This window comes from Rhinopithecus roxellana, chromosome 10 (genome assembly GCF_007565055.1).
Source record: "Rhinopithecus roxellana isolate Shanxi Qingling chromosome 10, ASM756505v1, whole genome shotgun sequence".
NCBI classification, from domain to species: Eukaryota; Metazoa; Chordata; class Mammalia; order Primates; family Cercopithecidae; genus Rhinopithecus; species Rhinopithecus roxellana.
Genome location: NC_044558.1, coordinates 74,741,465 through 74,768,980, shown reverse-complemented (window position 1 = coordinate 74,768,980; position 27,516 = coordinate 74,741,465). Strand labels below are relative to the sequence as shown.

Sequence of the window (27,516 nt, the reverse complement as noted above, 5' to 3'; positions counted from 1 at the left end):
AAATACTAGCAAACACAATTCAAAAGTATATTGAAAAGATTATTCATTATGACCAAGTGGGATTTATCCCTGGGATACAAGAATGGTTCAAGATACACAAATCAATCAATGTGATACATCATAACAACAGAATGAAGGGCAAGAAATATGTGAACGTTTCAATTGATGCTGAAAAAGCATTTGATAAAAATTTAACATCCCTTCATGATAAAAATCGTCAAAAAAAACCTGAATATAGAAGGAACATAACTCAACATAATAACAGCCAGATATGACAGACCCACAGCTAGTATAGTACTTAATGGGGAAGAACTGAAAGGCTTTCCTCTAAGATCTGGAACATGACAAATATGCCCACTTTCATTCTTATTCAACATAGTACTGGAAATTCTACTGGAAGTTCCATCTAGAGCATGAGAAAAGAGAAAGAAATAAAGGGCATCCAACCTGGAAGAAAGAAGTCAAATTATCCGTGTTTGCCAATGATGTGGTCTTATACTTAGAAAAACCTAAATACTCCATCAAAAACCTATTAGAATTGATAAAATCAGTAAAGTTGCAGGAGGCAAAATCAACATACAAAATTCAGTAGCATTTTTATATGCCAACAGTGAACAGTCTGAAAAAAAATTTTTTTAAGTAGTTCCATTTACAGTAGCCACAAATAAAGTTAAGTACCTAGGAATTAACCAAAGAAGTGAAAGAGCTCAATAATAAAGACTGTAAAACACTGATGAAAGACACTGAAGAGGACACCAAAACATGGAAAGATATTCCCTGTTCATGGATTAGAAGAATCAATATTGTTTATAATGTCCATACTACCTGAAGCAATCTACATATTCAATGCAATCCCTATCAAAATACGAATGACATTATTAACAGAAATTGAAAAACGAATCCCAAAATTTACATGGAACCATGAAAGACCAAGAATAGCTGAAGTTATCCTAAGCAAAAGAAACAAAACTGAAGGAATAGCATTACCTTACTTCAAATTATACTGCAGAATTATAGTAACCAAAACAGCATGGTACCAGCATAAAACAAACACATAGACCAGTGGAACAGAATAGAGAACCCAGAAACAATTCCACACATTTCCAGTGAACTCATTTTTGATAGAGGTGCCAAGAACATGTACTGGGAAAAGACGGTCTCTTCAATGAATGTTGCAGGGAAAACTGGGTATCTGTATGCAGAAGAATGAAACTAGACCCCTGTCTCTCACCATATACAAAAATCAAATCAAAATGGATTAAAGACTTAAATCTAAGACCTTGAACTATGGAACTACGACAAGAAAACACTGAAGAAATTCCCCAGGACATTCGTTTGGGTAAAAATTTCTGGAATAATAACAAGCATAGGGAACCAAAGCAAAAATGGACAATGGGATCACATCAAGTTAAAAAGCTTCTACACAATAAAGGAAACAATCAGTAAAGAGACAACCCATGCTGGGAGAAAATATTTGCAAATTACCCGTCTGGCAAGGGATTAATATAATATATAAGGAATTCAAACAACTGTATAGAAAAAAATCTAATAATCTCAAGAAGAAATAGGCCAAGTATTTGAATAGACATTTTTCAAAAGAGACATACACATGGAAGGGGCATATGAAAAGGTGCTCAACATCATTGATCATCAAAGAAATGCAAATCAAAAGTTAAAGTGAGATATCATCTCACCTCGGTTAAAATGACATATCCCAAAGATAGGCAATAACAAACGCTGGTGAGGATATGGAGAGAGGGAACCCTTATACACTATCGATGGTAGTATTAATTAGTACAACCACTATGGAGAATAGTTTGGAGGTTCCTCAAAAAACTAAAAATAGAGCTACCATGTAATCAAGCAATCCCACTGCTGGATATATACCCAAAAGAAAGGAAATCAGTATATTAAAGAGATATCTGCACTCCCATGTTTGTTGCAGGACTGTTTGCAATAGCCAAGATTTGGAAGCAACCTAAGTGTCCATCACCAAATGAATCGCTAAAGAAAATGTGTTAATTAAACACAATCTAATAATCTAAGTATACATAATCTAATAATAATAATTGTTTTATAATGTTTAATTTCTTGAGAAGTTACACCCCTCCTTTCATTTTTTAAAAAGGTTTTTTTCTGGTTATTCTTGATTACTTTTTCATATAACCTTTAAAATCAACTTGCCTAACTCCAGAAAATATCATAAAAAAAGAATAATCATGTCATTTGCAACATCATGGATGGAACTGGAGGTTATGTTAAGTGAAACAAGCCAGGCACAGAAAGACAACACATGTTCTCACTTATTTGTGGGATCTAAAAATCAAAGCAATTGAACTCATGGAAATAAGAGGGTAGAAGAATGGTTACTAGAGGCTAGGAAGGGTAGTGGTGGGGTTGGGAGGGTGGTGATGGTTAATGGGTACAAAAATTTTAATTAGAAAGAATGAATAAGACCTCGTATTTGCTAGCACAGCAGGGTAGCTATAGTGAATAAAAATTGTACATGTTAAAATAACAAAAACAATAGATAACACAAAGGATTAATGCTTTAGGGGATGAATACCCCAGTTTTCATGTGATTATTATACATTGTATCCCTGTATCAAAACATCTCATATACCCCGTAAATATATGCACCTACTATATGTATCCATAAAAATTAAAAAGTAAAAGCATGTATGTTTTGATATGTGGCAAATGTTTTCTTCTAGTTTAATGTTGGTTTTTGATTTATTTTGTTTAGTCTTTGCATATAGTGTCTCTTGCTTTGCAGAAGGTTTATCTTCTTTATGTAGTTAAATTGATAAATTTTTTCTTTTATTTCTGGATTTAGACTCTCCAGACTCCACACTTCCAAGTTACAAAAGAACTTACCATATTTTCTTCTAGTATTAGTATGCTTTTATATTTTTAAATTTAGTTCTTTAATCCATTTGGATTTTGAGTTGATTTAAGGCATGAGGTTTCTATCAGTCCAAGGTTTTGTTTGTTTGTTTGTTTGTTTTTGAGACGGAGTCTCACTCTGTCGGCAAGGCTGGAGTGCAGTGGCGCAATCTCAGCTCATTGCAAGCTCCGCCTCCCGGGTTCACGTCATTCTTCTGCTACCACAACTGGCTAATTTTTTACATTTTTTTAGTGGAGACGGAGTTTCACCATGTTAGGCAGGATGGCCTCGATCTCCTGACCTCGTGATCCCCCTACCTCGTCCTCCCAAAGTGCTGGGATTACAGGCATGGGCAGCCGCGCCCCAGCCAAGTTTTAAAAATACATCTTTTCCCTAGGTATTTGTGATACTACCTTTTTTATGTAATAACTTTCCATATGTAGCTAACCTATTTTGTGGGTTTCTTAATTGTTTCATTGATCTTTCCTAATCTTCATGTGCCAATATCATACTGCTTTTTTAAAATCATCTTTTTATAAATGTTTAATTTCTTGAAGAATTACATGCCTCTTTGCACTTTTTAAAAAGTTTTTTTCTGGTTATTGTTGGATTGATTTTTCATATAACCTTTAAAATCAACTTAATTAAGTCCAAAAGAAAAGTTTTAATTTTTATTAGGAAACTGTTACCTGTGTTAGTTTAGTGTGAATTATTATCCTAATAATGTTGAGTAGTCTATCGAAGAACATAAGATGTCCTTTCATTAATTCAGTCTAGTTTTTTATATTTAGTAGTTGCTTAAAATACCTTCAAGCACTTTCCTGAAGTCTTCCTCACATAGATTCTGCATGTTTCTTGTTAGATTTATCTGTAGTGCCTTCTGATACACATACACACACACACACACACACACACACACACACACACACACACACACACACACACAGAGCTACTTTAGCATGAATATATATCCTGTATTTCTGTATTAAGTAAGATTCTGAATTTGGGGCTTAGGCTCGTGTGTGTGTGTGTGTGTGTGTGTGTGTGTGTGTTTTGCCAATAGCTTTTTTTTCTTGTGAGGTATTTGATGAATCAGTAATTTGGGAGAAAGTGATTCTTAGCATCTATGGGATCTATGGGAATGATTATTAATTTTTTTTCATATGTCTTTTTGCATTATTGTTGCAAAAAAAGCATGCAACATAACATTTATCCTCTCAACAGTTTCCAGGTGTACAATACAATATTGTCAACCACATGCACATTGTTGTGCAACAGACCCTCGTTCTGTCTCTCACACTCCCTAAACAACAATTTCCTACTTGCCACTCCCCCCAGCCCCTGACATTTACCATTTTACCTTCTGTTTCTATATTCTACTTATATACCTAGTAGGTGAAATCATGTAGTATTTGTCTTTTTTATAACGGCTTGTTTCACTTAACATAATGTCCTTAAGTTTCATCCACACTGTAGCATATAACCAGATTTCCTTCTTTTTCATTGCTGAATAGTATTCAATTGTATCCGTATACCATATTTTCTTTACCCATTCTTTCATTTATTGTCATTTAGGTTGTTTCTGACTCTTGGCTATTGTGAATAATGCTGCAGTGAACATAAGTATGCAAATGTCTCTTCTAGGTCCTGCTTTCCGTTATTTTAGATATATATTCAGAAATTATATTTCTGGATTATATAGTAGTTCTATTTTTATTTTTTTGAGAAATTTTCATACCATTTTCTGTAGTTGCGGCACCATTTTACATTCCCACCAGCAGTGCAGAAAGGTTCCAATTTTTCGACATCCTTGCCAATATTTGTTATTTTTTGTTTTTTTTCTGATAGTGGTCACCCTAGAGGGTGTGAGGTGTGAGGTGATACTTCATTTTGATATAGATCTTTTTAAATGGTGAATTTTACTAATGGATTTTGTGATTTGGACCATCTTAGCATTCCTATAATAAATTCCACCAAGTCCTGATGTGTTGTGATTCTTTGCTCTTCTTTTTATTCTGTTCTTTGTAAAAAATTTAATATTTTTTTAGTATAAGGTTTTCGTATTGGTATTCATAAGTGGGATTTTCCTGTAGAGAGAGAATATATGTATGTGTGTGCAATCTTTATCAGATTTTGATATTGATGTTATACCAGATACAGAAAAGTTTTTAAATGTACATACAGGCAAAAATTGAGGCTATTTGAAAGCCTTCTTGAAACTTGAATCTTTTGCTTCTTCTCTATCCCAATTTCACTGCTTTATTGCAGGTCATAATCACTTCATACCTAGATTATTCAGTTAATCATCTAACTGACTTGATTTCATTGTCTCACCTCTCTTTAATTCACCCTTAAGTAACATCATGGACAATCTAAAATATACCTCCATTAATGTTTAGAAATATTTGCACATTCTTTTCCCTCTATCCCACATGTTAGTTTTTCATCTTGTCTCTGAAAATTGTTTATTCATCATTCAAAACCTACTCTTTATACTTGTGTTTTCTCTAAATTGTCACCAAATCTCTTTCCCTAGGGTTCATCACACTTAGCCGCCTACTACTTTTGTATCTTCTATGATGTCACATCTTATTTTGTGACTTAAAAAATGTGTATCTTTCTCCACTACAAGATTCTGAACACTTTGAGTGCTCTGAACCTGTGTCCCTAATAACTATCACAGTGTCTTACATAAAGTAGTTACTCAATAAGTGTTTTTTTTTAAGTTTTTAAAAAGTTTTTTTTACCACAAATTATTGGGGTACAGGTGGTATTTGGTTACATGAGAAAGTAGTGGTGATTTGTGAGACTTTGGTGCACCCATCACCCAAGCAGTAAACACTGCACCATATTTGTAGTCTTTTATCCCTCTTCCTCTTTCCACTGTTTCCCCCAAGTTCCCAAAGTCCATTGTATCATTCTTATGCCTTTGCATCTTCATATCTTAGTTCCCACACATCATTGAGAACATACGGTGTTTGGTTTTCCATTCCTGAGTTATTTCACTTAGAATAATAGTCTCCAATCTCATCCAGGTCATTGCAAATACTGTTAATTCCTTCCTTTTTATGGCTGCATTTTTATTCCATCGTATATATGTAAATATATATATATATATATATATATACATATACACACACACACAGACACACAGACCGCAGTTTCTTCATCCACTCATTGATTGATGGGAGTTTGGGTTGGTTCCATGATTTTGCAATTGTGAAAAGTGCTGCTATAAATGTGTGCGGAAGTATCTTTTTTGAATAATGACTTCTTTTCCTCTAGGTAGATACCCAGTAGTGGGACTGCTGGACCAAATGGTAGCACTACTTTTAATTCTTTAAGGATTTTCCACGCTGTTTTCCATAGCGGCTGTACTAGTTTACATTCCCACCAGCAACGTAGATGTGTTCTCTGTTCACCAATCCCATGCCAACATCTACTGTTTTTTGATTTTTTGATTATGGCCATTCTTGCAGGAATAAGATGATATCACATTATGGTTTTGATTTGCATTTCCCCGATCATTAGTGATAGTGAACATTTTTTTCATGTGTTTGTTGGCCATTTGTATATCTTCTTTTGAGAATTGTCTATTCATGCCCTTAGCCCACTTTTTGATGAGATTGTTTGTTTTTTTCTTACTGATTTGAGTTCCTTGTAAATTCTGGATATAAGTCCTTTGTCAGATATATAGATTGTGAAGATTTTCTCCCACTTTGTGGGTTGTCTGTTTACTCTCCTGACTGTTCCTTTTGCCGTGCAAAAGCTCTTTAGTTTAATTAGGTCCCAGCTATATATTTGTTTGATTGTATTTGCTTTTGGGTTCTTGGTCATGAAATCCTTGCCTAAGCCAATGTCTAGAAGGGTTTTTCCCATGTTATCATCTAGAATTTTTATAACTCCAGGTCTTAGGTTTAAGTCCTTAATCAATCTTGAGTTGATTTTTCTATAAGGTGAAAGATGAGGATCTCCTACATGTGGCTAGCCAATTATCCCAGCACCATTTGTTGAAAAGGGTATCTTTTCCCCACTTTATGTTTTCATTTGCTTTGTTGAAGATCAGTTGACTGTAAGTATTTGGGTTTATTCTGTTCCATTGGTCTATGTGCCTATTTTTATACCAGTACCATGCACATTCCATGTTCATGTATGGGTAGAATCAATGTTGTGGAAATGACCATACTGCCAAAAGCAATCTACGAATTCAATGCAATCTCATCAAAATACCACCATCATTCTTCACAGAATTAGAAAAAACAACCCTAAAATCTATGTGGAACCAAAAAAGAGCCCGCATAGCCAAAGCAAGACTAAGCAAAAATAACAAATCTGGACACATCACACTACCTGATTTCAAACTATACTATAAGGCCATGGTTACCAAAACAAGTGTTTATTTGTACTTATTTTCATTTGCATGCCCTTTCCTGTACTGTTAAATGTGAGAACATTCATTCAGCAGACAAATTTCTTCCTTTCTGATGACTGTGAATTTACAGTACTTATGGACTGAATGGACCTTGTTGGTGAAATGAGAGTGAAATGCCCTTAAAATTATGTTGTTAGTAGTTATATTCTACCCTTCATTTTTGTGCACTCTACTTTCTGTTGTCAGGGAGAATCCTGCTTTGTGGGGGTATGAATTTCCTTCTAGAATGATGAAATAAGGGTATCAGAGTTCAGCTAAGTTCTCTCTGCCTCTCAGTTGACTGAAGCTAGATTCTGTTACAGAGAGCATTTGTCCTGGCCTGAGGTACTCATGGTTTATTGCATATAGGAGGGCATGTGATCTGGTATGTGTTGTTGTTTCATGTTCTGCAGCGTTTTGCTTCTCTTGATAGCAGACTGATTTTCATAAACAAGGTAACAGGAGTGGTTAAAGCTACGGTTGCTCTTTATCATTTACACATAGTAGGGATTCATGACCTACATCTCAATCCCATTTTAAAACTTTACTTGCAATTGTAAAATAGTAATATTAAGCAGATAATGAAAATTTATCAAACTGGATGCTTTGAATAGGTTTTATTCACAGCATTTGATTGCACAGTAAACTTTCATTTACTAGATTGGCAAATGTTTGATGCCTTAGGACTTATAACTTGGTTTTCTCTTCCTTCCCTCAGGTTAACACTTTAAATTATTTGTTACTAAAATATAATTCACATGTTGGAAAAATCAATCCAAGTTTCTTTATTCTGTTTTCTTCACTTACGTTGTATACCCTTATTTCATTTGTAGCTACACATTTTTTAAGAGTAAAATTAACCCATAAATCCTGTCAGAATTGTAAGGTGCTAAGTATCCACAATTTTAACTAATTTTGGTACATTTTAAAGTGTTGTATGTTGTTATCTAAATTTGTTTTATCAGCAGATATCTTCTGCTTGGCATGTGTATGTTGTAGAGTATTCATAAATACCATTATTCATGTATTAAACCTTTATTTTCAGCTCTTGATTCTGCACAGAGTAGTTGGTCTACCAGTTACTCTCCAAGACCAACAGACAGCTGTTTCAGTTCTAGTTCAGATTTGGTAAGTTATGCTTGTTTCATCTATTAATATATGCTATATTAATTAATAATTATTTGTTTTTCTCATAGTTTACCTTTACCTTATAAAAATGTTGAGTCAAATAGTGTATGTAAAAATTAATATAAACAAAAAAGTAAACAAACAAAAATATATACAACTATTTAAAAATATAGAAAAGAAAAATGTAAACAAAAATGTAAAATAAATGTATTTAAAAATGTACATAAAAAAATGTAAATGAGTACCATTCTTCACATTTGTGAAAATAATGCTTTTACTGCCATTTACAAAACACCTTTTATCCTTTTATCAGGATACATTATATATATACACATATATATACATACACATAAACACGCACACACACACACATTATGTGTGTACAATTTATCCTTGAACATTTCAGGGTTTAGGGATGCTGCTCAGTCAGAAATCTGAATAAAATGTTTGACTCTGCAAAACTTAACTACTAATAGCCTACTGTTGGCCAGAATCCTTACTGATAACATAAACAGTTGATTAACACATATTTTGTATGTTGTATATATTATATACTGTATTTATACAAAAAAGTAAGCTAAAGAAAAGAAATATTACTAAATATCTTAAGAAAGAGAAGATATATTTACTATTTATTAAGTAGGAATAGATCATCATAAAAGTCGCAATCCTCATCATCTTCATGTTGAGTAGGCTGAGGAGGAGAAGGGAGAGGCAGAGTTGGTCTTGCTGTCTCATTGGTAGCAGAGGCAGAAGAGGTGGAGGAGGTAGAATAGGGAGCAGGAGAGGCAGGTGCACTTGGTGTAACTTTATGGCAATACATCATTATTTCTTTCTGAGTTTTGATTTTTCATTTCTCTAAAAATGTTTTTACATGGTACCAATCCTTCTTCTACTGTTTACTTTAGCTTCAGAGCCTGTATCATAGAAAGATCTGTGTCATAAAGAAGTCAAAAGAGGTCTTGAGTAATCAACACTTCTGCCAGATTGTCTAATGTCAGAGTTTTCTGGCACTGCTTCTTTTATGTCTTCTTCCTTGTCATCTGTAACTGGTTCTTAAGTACTCATCTCCATCAAGTTGTCTTCTGTTAATTCCTCTGGAGGGAATTTATTAGCTCTTTAATTTTTGTAAGCTCCATATCTTGAAACCCTTCACCTTTCACCGTTTTTGCCATATCCACAATCTCTTTCATGATTTTCTTGATTAGCTCTTGTAAATCCTATGATGTCATGTTCGATATCTAGAACAGTTTTCTCCTGCAGGGATTTCTTTTCCAAGTCTTGATGACTTTCATGGCTTTTTCTATAACAGTAATGGCATGTTCAATGGTATAATCCTTCCAAACTTTTATGATGTTCTCTCTCCTGGATTATCTTCCATTGCATTGGCCATCCTTTCCATAGAGCACAATGCATAATGAACCTTAAAGGTCAGTGTGACTCCCTGATCTAGGGGCTGAATTAGAGATGTTGTGCTCCAAAACATATAAACTACTTTGACGCCTTCGGTATTGAACTCATGGGATTCTGGGTGACCAGGGGCATTATCAATATCAAAATAACTTTAAAAGGCAGTCCGTTACTGGCAAAGCACATACTGACTTCAGGGACAAAGCACTGATGAAATCAATTCAGAAAAAGCGTTTTTGTTTTCCAGGCCTTCTTATTGTATTACTGAGAGACTGGCAATTGGTGTTTATCCTTCCCTTCAAAATTTGAGGGTGAGCAGCTTTATAGATAAGGGCAATCTTTGTCATAAACCTGACTGCATTTGCACAAAACAGTAGAGTTAGCCTATCCCATCCTCCCTTTAAATCCTGGTGCTTGCTTCTCTTCCTAATAAATATCCCATGTGGCATGTTTTTTTTTTTTTTTTTTTTTTTTTTTTTTTTTTTTTCCTGAAATAGGGCACTTTTGTCTCCATTAAAAACTTGTTTAGGCAGATATCCATTTTCCTCAGTGATTTTTTTTAAAGGCATCTGGGAATGTATCTTCTGCTTCTTGTTCTGCAGAAGCTGCTTCCCCTATTACCTTGATATTTTTTAAGCCAAAGCTCTTTCTAAAATTATCAAACCATCTTTTTCTGGCATTAAATTCTCCAGCATTAGATCTTTCAGCTTCCTTTTGCTTTAAGTTGTCATAGAATGGCTTCACTTTTTCTTGAATCACATTAGCGTCTGAAAGTATGCCTTTGTCATAGCAATCCTGCACCCACATAAAAGCTACATTTTTAATACAATGTAAAATGGTATTTCACAAAAGTACATTTTCCTTCACAAGTTTCCTTTTATTTCTTTTTTTAAAGAACTGTACTTAGATTTAGCTTTTACTTGTGTATACATAAACTCATGCACATGAGGCCTTAGGAATTCTAAGGAAGAGATGACTGTCTTTCAATAGCATGTTCTCAACACTATATTACAGTGTTCTCTATTTGTTAACTAGTTCCATTCCCTGAAAGAAAAGACCAAATAATGCATCTCCAAAGGATTCTGCTCATAATTACATTTTAAATGTATATCCATAAACATATTATAATAAGTACTTATGAACAAAGGTAAGAAATATCAGTTAACCAGGCATGATGGTTCCTGCTTGTAATCCCAGCATTTTGGGAGACTGAGCAAGAAAATGCTTGAGTCCAGGAGTTCGTGACCAGCCTGGACAACATGGCCAAAGCAAATACAAAAAATTAGTCAGACATGGTGGTGTGTGCCTGTGGTCCCAGGAGGCTGAGGTGGAAGAATCACCTGAGCCTGGGAGGTTGAGGTCACCTTGAGCCATGATTGTGCCACTGCACTCCAGCCCAGGCAATGGAGTGAGACCCTGTCTCAAAAAAAAAAAAAAAAAAAAGTCACCAATAACATGTTATCAACACTAGATTACAAGGTTATCTATTTGTTAAACAGTTGAATTCTCTGAAAGACTATAACTCAAATTGCATCACTAAAGAAGCACGCTTAGATTTACCTTTTATTTATTTTTTGTTGATGTATAATATTTATACATATTTAGTCAGGTATATATGATGTTTTGTTACATGACTCGAATGTGTAATGATCAAGCCAGAATATTTAGGATATCCATCACCTCAAGTATTTCTTTCTCTGTGTTGAGCCCATTTTAAGACATAGCTACTAGCTATTTTGAAATATATATTTGTTTTTAACTGTAGTTATCCTACTCTGCTATTAAACATTAGAACTTATTCTTTCTATCTGTGTGTTTGTACCCATTAACCAACCTCTCTTCATCTCTCCCACCCCCTGACACTGACACCTTTCCCAGTCCCTGGTATCTATCATTCTACTCTCAACCTCCATGAGATCAACATTTTTAGTTCCCATATGTGAGTGAGAACATGTCATATTTGTCCTTCTGTACATGGTCCTTATGCTGGGTTTATGTATCTTAAAATGGCGGGAAACTGCAGCTGCAGACCCCAGTTTATAGTACATACCAAACAGTTCAAGCAATTAATTAATGCCATGACTTTTCTCTGCTTCTTGGGAGCACGTCCAGCATCACTAGTGGCATTTCATGTGGCTCCTTGGATGTTATTCAAGGTGTATGTTACTGCACTAAACATAGTGAAAAATATGCAAGAACCACAAGAGATCACTTTTTACTACAATATGCAATTTACCAGAGAGACTGCAACAGCAACAGGAGGTGGCTATGAAATTATTACAGTAGTACAGTATGTACTACAGTTAGTTTTATGCAGTCATGATTTAATACTGAATATTTGTTTACATTTCTCTATGTTCGTTTACATTTGTCTTGGTTGTAAATGGTGCCACTTATGGCCATGTTTATATGCAAAAGTTTTGATACATTTTAACTTTTCATAATAGATCCGTGTATATTTTACATTAGTAAATTATAAAATAAACTAGTATCTACAGATATTTTATGCATTCATGATATACTTAACTTTTTCTTATTTTCTGAGTTTTTTCAAATTGCAACGAATCTCTAAAAAGTTTTCTAATGTATTTACTGAAGAAAAATGCACATATAATTGGACCTGTGCAGTTCAAACCTGTGTTGTTCAAGGGTCAACTGTGTATACACACATGATACATAATATATAAAAATATATAGAGACACATTTTCTTTCTTTTAAGAGGCTTTTTAAAAGAACCCATTCACAATAATTAGAAATGTAAAATAACCAATAATATGTTCAAAAATAAACTCTTCACGTTTAGATGAAAACTGTAAAATGTTATTGAAAACTGAAAGCTGAATAATTGGAGTGACGTAGTATATTCTGAGTAGAAATGCTCCATTGCTGATAAATCACATGTTTAAATGGAATTCTCCTCCATTCATTCTTTCATCTTCATTTTGTTTACCTTTTGTCTCTAATTCACCATCCAAGCAGCTCTTGCTAAAGACACCAATGACTTCTATGTTGTTAAATTCATTGGATACTTCTGAATCTATCTCATAAGAACTCCTAATATTGGTATAAATTATTATTTTATTTTTTAAAAAACAATTTTAACTCTTCACTTTTGTGATAACACACTATCTTGTTTGTCTTCATATTTCCCTGAATGCTACTTCATGCCTTTGTCCACTTTTCCTCTACCACCCATATAAATGTTGTGAAGTTTAGAATTTGACACAGGACAATCTTTTTCTGTTAACCTACACTCTAAACCCTAGGTGATGTTATACACTCCAATGAATTTTGTGCTATCTGCATAATGACAGTTCTTAACTTTAAACTTTAGCCCTCATCTTTATTTAGATGTCCAATTTTCCATTGAACATATCTTTGATGTTTCATAAAAATCTCCATTTCTTCATACCTCAAACTGAATATCCCCTGGTTCTCCACAAATGAGTTTTTCTGACATTTCCTATATCAGTAGATACCTTTTCTGTCCACCCACATGATCATGTCAGAAACTTAGTACTTAACTTTGTCCTTTCTTTCGCTGTCTCATCTACCTCATTCAATGAGATTCCTTCTGTCACTTCACCCAATCAAGTCAATGTTTTGTCTTGAACTACTGTGGTTGTTTCCTAAGAAATCTGTCTACTATCACTCTTGCCCCACTTTCTTCTAGTTAGCAACTCTCACGATCTTTTGCAAACACAAATTGAATCATGTTATTTCCATGTGCAACTCTAGTGGATTCCTTTTTTACTTTAGCGTCAATATCCCTTATAGTGACTACCAGCCATCTGCAATATGACCCTGGCTAGCACCTTCAATTTCTTCTAGTGATCTCCCTCTCTCATCCTGCCCCACACTACTGACATTTCACTTTCCTTAGCTTGACAGTGTCTTTCTGCTTCAGATCTTTTATGCAATCTGTTCCCTCTACCTTACTTTTATTCATCCTTCAGGTCTCATCTTAAACATGTCACTTATTAGAAAAGTCCCTCCCTTGCTCCCCAATCTAATTAGGCCTATCAGTTATGTGCTCACAATGCCTCATATTTGTTCTTTATAACACTTTTCTCGAATCATAATTATATATGCAAGTGTATGATTATTTGACCAACATCATTTCTACCCATCAGAATGTCTGCTCCAAGAGGGTCACATTATACTTGCTAAATGAGTATTTCTTTGAATAAATAAATGCATTGAGCTTGCTTTCTCTAATTTGTGCTGAGTCAGTTTTAATGCTATTTCATAGGCTTACTATTGCTGTTTCAGTGTCAATCAGCTAAAGCCTATACCCCTTTTTATATTTAGATTTTACATTAACTTTGTATTTTTAGCTTGAATAATCAATATTTTATATAAGATTTTCATTAAAAGAATATTTTCATTAATTCAGTAATTAAAAGGTAAATTTTTCAAGAATTTTGAAAAATGTATGCTTAGAAAATTGAAATCTAGACCTATTAAAGAGTTCTTAAAGTTTGTCTTTTTTTAATTATTATTATACTTTAAGGTCAAGGGTACACATACATAATGTGCAGATTTGTTACATATGTATACATGTGCCATGTTAGTATGCTGCACCCAATAACTTGTCATTTGCATTAGTTACATCACCTAATGCTATCCTCCTCCCTCCCCCCATCCCCCAACCCACAACAGTCTCCGGTGTGTGATCCCCTTCCTGTGTCCAAGAGTTCTCATTGTTCAATTCCCACCTATGAATGAGAACATGCGGTGTTTGGTTTTCTGTCCTTGAGATAGTTTGCTGAGAATGGTGGTTACCAGCTTCATCCATGTCCCTACAAAGGACACGAACGCATCCTTTTTTATGGCTGCATAGTATTCCATGGTGCATATGTGTCACATTTTCTTTTTTTTTTTTTTTTAATTATTATTATACTTTAAGTTCTAGGGTACATGTGCATAACGTGCAGGTTTGTTACATATGTATACTTGTGCCATTTTGGTGTGCTGCACCCATCAACTCATCAGTACCCATCAATTTGTCATTTATATCAGGTATAACTCCCAGTGCAATCCCTCCTCCCTCCCTCCTCCCCATGATAGGCCCCAGTGTGTGATGTTCCCCTTCCCGAGGCCAAGTGATCTCATTGTTCAGTTCCCACCTATGAGTGAGAACATGCGGTGTTTGGTTTTCTGTTCTTGTGATAGTTTGCTAAGAATGATGGTTTCCAGCTGCATCCATGTCCCTACAAAGGACACAAACTCATCCTTTTTTATGGCTGCGTAGTATTCCATTGTGTATATGTGCCACATTTTCTTAATCCAGTCTGTCACAGATGGGCATTTGGGTTGATTCCAAGTCTTTGCTATTGTGAATAGTGCTGCAATAAACATATGTGTGCATGTGTCCTTATAGCAGCATGATTTATAATCCTTTGGGTATATACCCAGTAGTGGGATGGCTGGGTCATATGGTACATCTAGTTCTAGATCCTTGAGGAATTGCCATACTGTTTTCCATAATGGTTGAACTAGCTTACAATCCCACCAACAGTGTAAAAGTGTTCCTATTTCTCCACATCCTCTCCAACACCTGTTGTTTCCTGACTTCTTAATGACTGCCATTCTAACTGGTGTGAGATGGTATCTCATTGTGGTTTTGATTTGCATTTCTCGGATGGCCAGTGATGATGAGCATTTTTTCATGTGTCTGTTGGCTGTATGAATGTCTTCTTTTGAGAAATGTCTGTTCATATCCTTTGCCCACTTTTTGATGGGGTTGTTTGTTTTTTTCTTGTAAATTTGTTTGAGTTCTTTGTAGGTTCTGGATATTAGACCTTTGTCAGATGAGTAGATTGCAAAAATTTTCTCCCATTCTGTAGGTTGCCTGTTCACTCTGATGTTAGTTTCTTTTGCTGTACAGAAGCTCTTTAGTTGAATTAGATCCCATTTGTCAATTTTGGCTTTTGTTGCCATTGCTTTTGGTGTTTTAGACATGAAGTCTTTGCCCATGCCTATGTCCTGAATGGTATTACCTAGATTTTCTTCTAGGGTTTTTATGGTATTAGGTCTAACATTTAAGTCTCTAATCCATCTTGAATTAATTTTCGTATAAGGAGTAAGGAAAGGATCCAGTTTCAGCTTTCTACTTATGGCTAGCCAATTTTCCCAGCACCATTTATTAAATAGGGAATCCTTTCCCCATTTCTTGTTTTTCTCAGGTTTATCAAAGATCAGATGGCTGTAGATGTATTATTTCTGAGGACTCTGTTCTGTTCCATTGGTTTATATCTCTGTTTTGGTACCAGTACCATGCTGTTTTGGTTACTGTAGCCTTGTAGTATAGTTTGAAGTCAGGTAGCGTGACGCCTCTAGCTTTGTCCTTTTGACTTAGGATTCTCTTGGCAATGCGGGCTCTTTTTTGGTTCCATATGAACTTTAAAGCAGTTTTTTCCAATTCTGTGAAGAAACTCAATGGTAGCTTGATGGGGATGGCATTGAATCTATAAATGACCTTGGGCAGTATGGCCATTTTCACAATATTGATTCTTCCTATCCATGAGCATGGTATGTTCTTCCATTTGTTTGTGTCCTCTTTGATTTCACTGAGCAGTGGTTTGTAGTTCTCCTTGAAGAGGTCCTTTACATTCCTTGTAAGTTGGATTCCTAGGTATCTTATTCTCTTTGAAGCAATTGTGAATGGAAGTGCATTCATGATTTGGCTCTCTGTTTGTCTGTTACTGGTGTATAAGAATGCTTGTGATTTTTGCACATTAATTTTGTATCCTGAGAATTTGCTGAAGTTGCTTATCAGCTTAAGGAGATTTTGGGCTGAGACAATGGGGTTTTCTAAATATACAATCATGTCATCTGCAAACAGGGACAATTTGACTTCTTCTTTTTCTAACTGGATACCCTTGATTTCTTTCTCTTGCCTGATTGCCCTAGCCAGAACTTCCAACACTATGTTGAACAGGAGTGGTGAGACAGGGCATCCCTGTCTTGTGCCAGTTTTCAAAAGGAATTTTTCCAGTTTTTGCCCATTCAGTATGATATTGGCTGTGGGTTTGTCATAAATAGCTCTTACTATTTTGAGATACGTTCCATCAGTACCGAATTTATTGAGCGTTTTTAGCATGAAGGGCTGCTGAATTTTGTCAAAGGCCTTTTCTGCATCTATTGAGGTAATCATGTGGTTTTTGTCTTTGGTTCTGTTTATATGCTGGATTACGTTTATTGATTTGCATATGTTGAACCAGCCTTGCATCCCAGGGATGAAGCCCACTTGATCATGCTGTGCTGCTGGATCCGGTTTGCCAGTATTTTATTGAGGATTTTTGCGTCGATGTTCATCAGGGATATTGGTCTAAAATTCTCTTTTTTTGTTGTGTCTCTGCCAGGCTTTGGTATCAGGATGATGTTGGCCTCATAAAATGAGTGAGGGAGGATTCCCTCTTTTTCTATTGATTGGAATAGTTTCAGAAGGAATGGTACCAACTCCTCCTTGTACCTCTGGTAGAATTCAGCTGTGAATCCATCTGGTCCTGGACTTTTTTTGGTTGGTAGGCTATTAATTATTACCTCAATTTCAGAGCCTACTATTGGTCTATTCAGGGATTCAGCTTCTTCCTGGTTTAGTCTTGGAAGAGTGTAAGTGTCCAGGAAATTATCCGTTTCTTCTAGATTTTCTAGTTTATTTGCATAGAGCTGTTTATAGTATTCTCTGATGGTAGTTTGTATTTCTGTGGGGTCGGTGATGATATCCCCTTTATCAGTTTTTAGTGCGTCTACTTGATTCTTCTCTGTTTTCTTCTTTATTAGTCTTACTAGCAGTCTATCAATTTTGTTGATCTTTTCAAAAAACCAACTCCTGGATTCATTGATCTTGTGAAGGGTTTTTTGTGTCTTTATCTCCTTCAGTTCTGCTCTGATCTTAGTTATTTCTTGCCTTCTGCTAGCTTTTGAATGTGTTTGCACTTGCATCTCTAGTTCTTTTAATTGTGATGTTAGAGTGTCCATTTTAGATCTTTCCTGCTTTCTCTGGTGGGCATTTAGTGCTATAAATTTCCCTCTATACACTGCTTTAAATGTGTCCCAGAGATTCTGGTATGTTGTATCTTTGTTCTCATTGGTTTCAAAGAACATCTTTATTTCTGCCTTCATTTCATTATGTACCCAGTAGTCATTCAGGAGCAGGTTTTTCATTTTCCATGTAGTTGAGCAGTTAATTGATTGAGTTTCTTAATCCTGAGTTCTAGTTTGATTGCACTGTGGTCTGAGAGACAGTTTGTTATAATTTCTGTTCTTTTACATTTGCTGAGGAGTGCTTACAATTTTGTGGTCAAGTTTGGAATAAGTGTGATGTGGTGCTGAGAAGAATGTATATTCTGTTGATTTGGGGTGGAGAGTTCTGTAGATGTCTATTAGGTCTGCTTGGTGCAGAGATGAGTTCAATTCCTGGATATCCTTGTTAACTTTCTGTCTCGTTGATCTGTCTAATGTTGACAGTGGGATGTTGAAGTCTCCCATTATTATTGTATGGGAGTCTAAGTCTCTTTGTAAGTCTCTAAGGACTTGCTTTATGAATCTGGATGCTCCTATATTGGGTGCATATATATTTAGGATAGTTAGCTCTTCCTGTTGAATTGATCCCTTTACCATTATGTAATGGCCTTCTTTGTCTCTTTTGATCTTTGATGGTTGAAAGTCTGTTTTATCAGAGACTAGTACTGCAACCCCTGCTTTTTTTTGTTCTCCATTTGCTTGGTAGATCTTCCTCCATCCCTTTATTTTGAGCCTATGTATGTCTCTGAATGTGAGATGGATCTCCTGAATACAGCAGACTGATGGGTCTTGACTCTATCCAGTTTGCCAGTCTGTGTCTTTTAATTGGAGCATTTAGTCCATTTACGTTTAAGGTTAATATTGTTATGTGTGAACTTGATCCTGCCGTTATGGTATTAACTGGTTATTTTGCTCGTTAGTTGATGTAGTTTCTTCTTAGCCTCGATGGTCTTTACATTTTGGCATGTTTTTGCAATGGCTGGTACCAGTTGTTCCTTTCCATGTTTAGGGCTTCCTTCAGGGTCTCTTGTAAGGCAGACCTGGTGGTGATAAAATCTCTAAGCATTTGCTTATCTGTAAAGGATTTTATTTCTCCTTCACTGATGAAACTTAGTTTGGCTGGATTTGAAATTCTGGGTTTAAAACTGTTTTCTTTAAGAATGTTGAATATTGGCCCCTACTCTCTTCTGGCTTGTAGAGTTTCTGCAGACAGATCTGCTGTTAGTCTGATGGGCTTCCCTTTGTGGGTAAGCAGACCTTTCTCTCTGGCTGCCCTCAAGATTTTTTCCTTCATTTCAACTTTCGTAAATCTGGCAATTATGTGTCTTGGAGTTGCTCTTCTCGAGGAGTATCTTTGTGGCGTTCTCTGTATTTCCTGAATTTGAATGTTGGCCTGCCCTACTAGGTTGGGGAAGTTCTCCTGGATGATATCCTGAAGAGTGTTTTCCAACTTGGTTCCATTTTCTCCCTCACTTTCAGACACCCCAATCAGACGTAGATTTGGTCTTTTTACATAATCCCATACTTCTTGCAGGCTTTGTTCATTTCTTTTTCTTCTTTTTTTTTAGATTTCTCTTCTCATTTCATTTTATTATTTTGATCCTGAATCGCTGATACTCTTCCTTCAAGTTGATCGAGTCGGTTACTGAAGCTTGTGCATTTGTCACGTATTTCTTGTGTCATGGTTTTCATCTCTGTGAGTGCATTTATGGCCTTCTCTGCATTAATTATTCTGGTTATCAATTCTTCCACTCTTTTTTCAAGATTTTTAGTTTCTTTGCGCTGGGTACATAATTCCTCCTTTAGCTCTGAGAAGTTTGATAGACTGAAGCCTTCTTCTCTCATCTCGTCAAAGTCATTCTCCGTCCAGCTTTGATGCGTTGCTGGCGATGAGCTGCATTCCTTTGGCGGGGGAGATGCACTCTGATTTTTTGAATTTCCAGCTTTTCTGCCCTGCTTTTTCCCCGTCTTTGTGGTTTTATCTGTCTCTGGTCATTGATGATGGTGATGTACTGATGGGGTTTTGGTGTGGGTGTCTTTTCTGTTTGTTAGTTTTCCTTCTAACAGTCAGGACCCTTAGTTGTAGGTCTGTTGGAGATTGCTTGAGGTCCACTCCAGACCCTGTTTGCCTGGGTGTCAGCAGCAGAGGCTGCAGAAGATAGAATACTGCTGAACAGCAAGTCTACCTGTCTGATTCTTGCTTTGGAAGCTTCCTCTCAGGGGTGTACTCCACCGTGTGAGGTGTGGGGTGTCAGTCTGGCCCTAGTGGAGGATATCTCCCAGTTAGGCTACTCAGGGGTCAGGGACCCACTTGAGCAGGCAGTCAGTCCCTTCTCAGATCTCATCCTCCGTGTTGGGAGATCCACTCCTCTCTTCAAAGCTGTCAGACAGAGTCATTTGCATCTGCAGAGGTTTCTGCTGCTTTTGTTGTTGTTTTTGTTGTTGTTGTTATTTAGCTGTGCCCTGTCCCCAGAGGTGGAGTCTGTCGAGACTGCCAGGCCTCCTTGAGCTGCTGTGAGCTCCACCCAGTTCGATCTTCCCAGGGCTTTGTTTACCTACTTAAGCCTCAGCAATGGCAGGCTCCCCTCCCCCAGCCTGGCTGCTGTCTTGCCGTTAGATTGCAGACTGCTGTGCTAACAATGAGGAAGGCTCCGTGGGCGTGGGACCCTCCCAGCCACGTTTGGGATATAATCTCCTGGTGTGCCCGTTTGCTTAAAGTGCAGTATTGGGGTGGGAGTTACCCGATTTTCCAGGTGTTGTGTGCCTCCGTTCCCCTGGCTAGGAAAAGGGATTCCCTTCCCCCTTGTGCTTCCCAGGTGAGGCGATGCCTCGCCCTGCTTCAGCTCTTGCTGGTGGGGCTGCAGCAGCTGACCAGCACCGATTGTCCGGCACTCCCTAGTGAGATGACCCCAGTACCTCAGTTGAAAATGCAGAAATCACCGGTCTTCTGTGTCACTCGCGTTGGGAGTTGGAGACTGGAGCTCTTCCTATTCGGCCATCTTGCTCCGCCCCTCCAGTTTACCAGTGTTTTTTTGAGGATTTTTGCATCAAAGTTCATCAGGAGTATTGGTCTAAAATTCTGTTTTTTTGTTGTGTCTCTGCCAGGCTTTGGTATCAGGATGATGCTGGCCTCATAAAGTGAGGTATTGAGGATTCCCTCTTTTTCTATTGACTGTAATAGTTTAAGAAGGAATTGCACCAGCTCCTCCTTGTACCTTTGGTAGAATTTGGCTGTGAATCCATCTGGTCCTGGACTCTTTTTGGTTGGTAGGATATTAATTATTGCCTCACTTTCAAAGCCTGTTATTGGTCTATTCAGGGATTCCACTTCTTCCTGGTTTAGTCTTGGGAGGGTGTATGTGTCCAGGAATTTACCATTTCTTCTAGTTTTTCTAGTTTATTTGTGTAGAGGTGTTTATAGTATTCTCTCATAGTATTTTGTATTTCTGTGGGATTGATGGTGATATCCCCTTTATGATTTTTTGTTGCTTCTTTTTGATTCTTCTCTCTTTTCTTCTTTATTACTCTTGCTAGCAGTCTATCAAGTTTGTTGCTCGTTTCCAAAAACCAGCTTCTGGATTCATTGATTTTTTGAAGAATTTTTTGTGTCTCTATCTCCTTCAGTTCTACTCTGATCTTAGTTATTTCTTCCCTTCTGCTAGCTTTTGAATTTATCAGTTGTTGCTTCTCTAGTTCTTTTAATTATGATGTTAGGGTGTCAATTTTAGATCTTTCCTGCTTTCTCTTGTGGGCATTTAGTGCTATAAATTTCCCTCTACACACTGTTTTAAATGTGTCCCAGAGATTCTGGTATGTTGTATCTTTGCTCTCACTGGTTCCAAGGAACATCTTTATTTCTGCATTCATTTCGTTATGTACCCAGTAGTCATTCAGGAGCAGGTTGTTTAGTTTCCATGTAGTTGAGAGGTTTTGAGTGACTTTCTTAATCCTGAGTTCTAGTTTGATTGCACTGTGGTCTGAGAGAACGTTTGTTATAATTTCTGTTCTTTTACAATTGCTGAGAAGTGCTTTAGTTCCAACTATGTGGTCAATTTTGGAATAAGTGCCATGTGGTGCTGACAAGAATATTTATTCTATTGATTTCACGTGGAGAGTTCTGTAGATGTCTATTAGGTCTGCTTGGTGCAGAGCTGAGTTCAATTCCTGGATATCCTTGTTAACTTTCTGTCTTATTGATCTGTCTAATCATGACAGTGGGGTGTTAAAGTCTCCCATTATTTTTGTGTGGGTGTGGAAGTCTCTGTAGGTCTCTAAGGACTTGCTTTATGAATCTGGGTGTTCCTCTATTGGGTGCATATATATTTAGGATAATTAGCTCTTCCTGCTGAATTGATCCCTTTACCATTATGTAATGGCTTTCTTTGTCTCTTTTTATCTTTTTTCGTTTAAAGTCTGTTTTATCAGAGACTAGGATTGCAACCCAACCCCTGCCTTTTTTTGTTTTCCACTTGCTTGGTAGATCTTCCTCCATCCCTTTATTTTGAGCCTGTGTGTGTCTCTGCACTTGAGATGGATCTCCTGAATACAGCACACTGATGGGTCTTGACTCTTTTTTTTTTTTTTTTTTTTTTTTTGAGACAGAGTCTCGTTCTGTCGCCCAGGCTGGAGTGTGGTGGCTGGATCTCAGCTCACTGCAAGCTCTGCCTTCCAGGTCTACGCCATTCTTCTGCCTCGGCCTCCCGAGTAGCCGGGATTACAGGTGCCTGCCACCTCACCCAGCTAGTTTTTTTGTATTTTTTAGTAGAGACGGGGTTTCACCGTGTTAGTCAGGATGGTCTCGATCTCCTGACCTCATGATCTGCCCACCTCCACCTTCCAAAGTGCTGGGATTACAAGCTTGAGCCACCGCGCCCAGCCGGTCTTGACTCTTTATCCAATTTGCCAGTCTGTGTCTTTTAATTGGAACATTTAGTCCATTTACATTTAAGGTTAATATTGTTATGTGTGAATTTGATCCTGTCATTATGATGTTAGCTGGTTAGTTTGCTCGTTAGTTGATGCAGTTTCTTCCTAGTATTGATGGTCTTTACAATTTGGCATGTTTTGGCAGTGGTTGGTACCAGTTATTCCTTTCCCTGTTTAGTGCTTCCTTCAGGAGCTCTTGTAGGGCAGGCCTGATGGTGACAAAAATCTCTCAGCATTTGCTTGTCTGTAAAGGATTTTATTTCTCCTTCACTTATGAAGCTTCGTTTGGCTGGATATGAAATTCTGGGTTGAAAATTCTTTCCTTTAAGAATGTTGAATATTGGCCCCCACTCTCTTTTGACTTGTAGAGTTTCCGCCAAGAGTTCTACTGTTAGTCTAATGGGCTTCCCTTTGTGGGTAACCTGACCTTTCTCTCTGACTGCCCTTAACATGTTTTCCTTCATTTCAACTTTGGTGAATCTGACAATTATGTGTCTTGGAGTTGCTGTTCTCGAGGAGTATCTTTGTGGCATTCTCTGTATTTCCTGAATTTCAACGTTGGTCTGCCTTGCTAGTTTGGGGAAGTTCTCCTGGATAATAACCTGAAGTGTGTTTTCCAGCTGGGTTCCATTCTCCCCGTCACTTTCAGGTACACCAATCAGACATAGATTTGGTCTTTTCACATAGTCCCATATTTCTCAGAGGCTTTGTTTGTTTCTTTTTACTCTTTTCTATCTAAACTTCTCTTCTTGCTTCATTTCATTCATTTGGTCTTCAATCACTGATACCCTTTATTCCAGTTGATTGATCAGCTACTGAAGCTTGTGCATTCATCATGTAGTTCTCTTGCCATGGTTTTCAGCTCCATCAGGTCATTTAAGGACTTTCCTACACTGATTATTATAGTTAACCATTCATCTATTCTTTTTTTGAGGGTTTTAGCTTCTTTGCCATGGGTTCGAACTTCCTCCTTTAGCTCAGAGAAGTTTGATCATCTGAAGTCTTCTTCTCTCAACTTGTCAAAGTCATTCTCCACCCAGCTTTGTTCTGTTGCTGGTGAAGAGCTGCGTGCCTTCAGAAGGGGAGAGGTGCTCTAATTTTTAGAATTTTCAACTTTTCTGCTCTGTTTTTTCCCCATCTTTGTGGTTTTATCTACCTTTGGTCTTGATCATGGTGACATACAGATTGGGTTTTGTTGTGGATGTTCTTTCTGTTTGTTAGTTTTCCTTCTAACAGTCAGGACCCTCAGCTGCTGGTCTGTTGGAGTTTGCTGGAGGTCCACTCCAGATCCTGTTTGCCTGGGTATCAGCAGCAGGGGCTGCAAAACAGCGAATATTGCTGAACAGCAAATGTTGCTGCCTGATCATTCTCTGGAAGCTTCATCTCAGAGGGTTACCCAGCTGTGTGAGGCATCAGTCTGCCCCTACTGGGGGTGCCTCCCAGTTAGGCTCCTCGGGGGTCAGGGACCCACTTGAGGAGGCAGTCTCTCCGTTCTCAGATCTCAAACTCTACGCTGGGAGAACCACTACTCTCTTCAGAGCTGTGACACAGGGACATTTAAGTCTGCAGAGGTTTCTGCTGCCTTTTGTTTGGCTATGCCCTGCCCCCAGAGGTGGAATCTATAGAGGCAGGCAGGCCTCCCTGAGCTGTGGTGGGCTCCACCCAGTTGGAGCTTCCTGGCTGCTTTGTTTACCTACTCAAGCCTCAGCAATGGTGGGTGCCCCTCTCCCAGCCTTGCTGCAGCCTTGAAGTTGGATCTCAGACTGCTGTGCTAATATTGAGTGAGGCTCTGTGGGCATGGGACCCTCCGAGCCAGGGGCAGGATATAATCTCCTGGTGTGCCATTTGCTAAGACCTTTGGAAAAATGCAGTATTGGGTGGGAGTGACCCGATTTTCCAGGTGCCGTCTGTCACCACTTCCCTTGGCTAGCAAAGGGAATTGCCTGACCCCTTGCACTTCCTGGGTGAGGTGATACCCCACCCTGCTTTGGCTCACACTTGGTGGGCTGCACCCACTGTCCTGCCCCCACTGTCCAACATGCCCCAGTGAGATTACCCCAGTACCTTAATTGGAAATGCTGAAATCACCTGTCTTCTGCATCGCTCATGCTGGGAGCTGTAGACTGGAGCTCTTCCTATTCAGCCATCTTGGAGCCGCATGATCAAAGTTTGTCTTTTTATCTAACAGTTGAGATATGTATTGCTTATGTATTGCTACTTAACTTTTCTTTTGTCTGTTTAATTTCTTGTTACCTGATGCTCTTCTTAAGTTATGTTATCTTCTTAAGATAATATTTATATATACTGGACTGGGCCCATAAAAAGTATACAAGTAGTTATTTTTTACTTAATGAGTCAATAAATAATTGAATAAGTTATATGTGTTAGCTGTTCCTTCAAAGGTACTTCTTCTAGTCTACTCTTTTTAAGTGGAGGAAGTGTGCTGCATATCATTTCTTCTGTTTGTAGAGAGATAATAGAGCCTGTGTTTATAGGGACTAATAAAAGACAAAATTTCTCTTCTCCATTTTACCTCTTTGCATTTTTATTACAAAGATTATTTCTGTTACTGCTATTTTAAAATTCATAGCCTCCTGGGATGTATGGCAGATTATTAGTTGAAGACTCTTTGATGATATACCTGGCTTGATTTGTAACTTGCCAAACTCTCTTCTGTATGTAGAAATTTTCTATAGTAGGGATTTTAAGGATATATCGTTTGAAGTGATTGAATGCATTTTAAAAATGTAAGCATGGTTTATAGCAAACTTATTAATTTCTTTTTAGCCATCTGAAGATGAAGATCAAATATCACAGCACACTGAAGATTCAAATAGGATGCCCATCAAAACCAAGGAAAAAACGAATAATTTTTATGTAGAAAGAATGGCAAAAGTTTCAGGTGATGGGATTGTTAAAAACAATGACAAAATTCACAAACAGAATGAGAATTTCTATCAGTTCTCAGTGAAAAATGATACAGATCAGTTTCCACAGTCACAGTGTAATTCAGCACACATTTTGCAAGACAAAACCAGTGATAACTGCATTCTGCAGCCTGCAAGATATGATGCAGGGGTACAAACAGAGAGTGAATCTGTAATGGAGGAAAAATTAGATGCTGCCATACAGTGTGATCTAATTTCAAAATGTACATGTAGAAGTGATGTTTCTCTTTGCAACCTTGAAAGGTGCAGTGAAAATATTAAGGCAGATACCACTGGAGGGCAGGAAATCCTTAAGAACAACTAATATTCTAAAATCTCTACCTAGGATGTAGAATTTCACTTGCCCTTAGAAAACAATAGTAAATGTTGAAAATTTCATTAACATGATAAGAAATGAGAAAATGTAGCTAAGCACAAGCTGACAGTCTTCAGAGTATATTCGTGGTTCATGTTAAAACATTTTAATATTAATGTATGTATTTAATTTGGATGTAGCCATTTCCTTAATAGCTTTGGTATATGGTAGAGTTTTTAGAAAATAATATATTTGTAAATTTACTAGCATTCTTATGTGATTATTCAGTATATTATAATGATATGCTGTTATTTATGGATTAAAATATGCTTAATTACTTCCTTCCTTGTTGCATTTATTTTAATATTCTTTGCAGTTGCATTTTCTGGCAAAAATGCTCTCTTTCAAGACTTTAAGATAGAAAATAATACCTAATATATTTTATGTCCTCATTATAATAATTTTGTTAGCTACTTCTCTTTATTATAGTCCTATTTAAAAATTCTAGCATTAATTTGTAGATAATACATATCTTTTATTTGCATAAAATAGTTTTTTTGTTGGTGCTGGTATTAATTCAAAGGAAAATGTTCTGTAGGACGAAAATATGTTCTAATGCTTTTATAAAAGAATTGTTTGAAATTGAAAAAAATGATTTATGTTTCTAATTTTAATGTTGCTAAGATTATTTTCATAAACATTATGACAAGATTGCCTATTTCTAAAATACAGGCTTTGTTTCTAACACAACACTTACTTTCTATAACGATTTTAAATGCTTGTACTCTAAAACTGACACTTGTTTTGATACATTTCAAGGTACACAGCAGAGGGCATTCCAGTATATAACTGAACCCAAAATAAAATTGTTAGAGGTTTCTGTGCCTTTAAAAAAAAGCAATGGTTTCATTTTTTTTTTTTTTTTGAAATATACAGATGTATCACTCAAGAGTTGGTGTCGCAGAGGTGATTTGAGGCATTGCAATTTGGAGACACCAACAGCTAAAGTTTAAGCAGTAGCAATCTTCAGGTTTTTAGCTCGTTTTAGGAAGTTATTTTTGCTGCCTTATGGAGCACAATAAGCTCCTAAGTATTTTCTTCCAGCTTAATGATCAACTCATGAAAGGGGAATATAATTATCTTGTATATGTGTGTTGATAGTTTTTCTAAAGGCCAGATTTTTATCCGGATACTAAATGAAAGGTAGTCCATTGTGGATTGATTATCCTGAGCATTATTTTGCAAAAATATTGCATACTATAGCAATGAAGACTGATACATAGAAAAAGAAGACTATAATGATACCAGTAGAATAAATTTGAGCTGTGAATCTTGGGTTGGTTTCAAATATCAAATAAACTGATTTTTTCCCAAATATGCGTCAAAGTCTAGCAATATTGAAAGTACATTAATTACAAAAGTTCACACCTAGTTTTGTTTTTATCAATGTCATAATATAGCAGTTAAGCTCAGTAAGAT

At 36.8% G+C, this 27,516-nt stretch overlaps 1 protein-coding gene across 1 annotated transcript in view; it reads left to right on the top strand.

Moving 5' to 3' along the window:
• The window catches only part of C10H12orf40 (chromosome 10 C12orf40 homolog), a 119,512-nt gene extending 92,807 nt beyond the window's left edge, over positions 1–26,705 (top strand). The window contains exons 12-13 of the mRNA XM_010366144.2: positions 8,344–8,426; positions 25,582–26,705. Of these exons, the coding sequence (XP_010364446.2) occupies positions 8,344–8,426; positions 25,582–26,046 (548 nt within the window). The 3' untranslated portion in view covers positions 26,047–26,705. The remainder of the gene's footprint in view (positions 1–8,343; positions 8,427–25,581) is intronic.
• Positions 26,706–27,516: the final 811 nt, after the last annotated feature.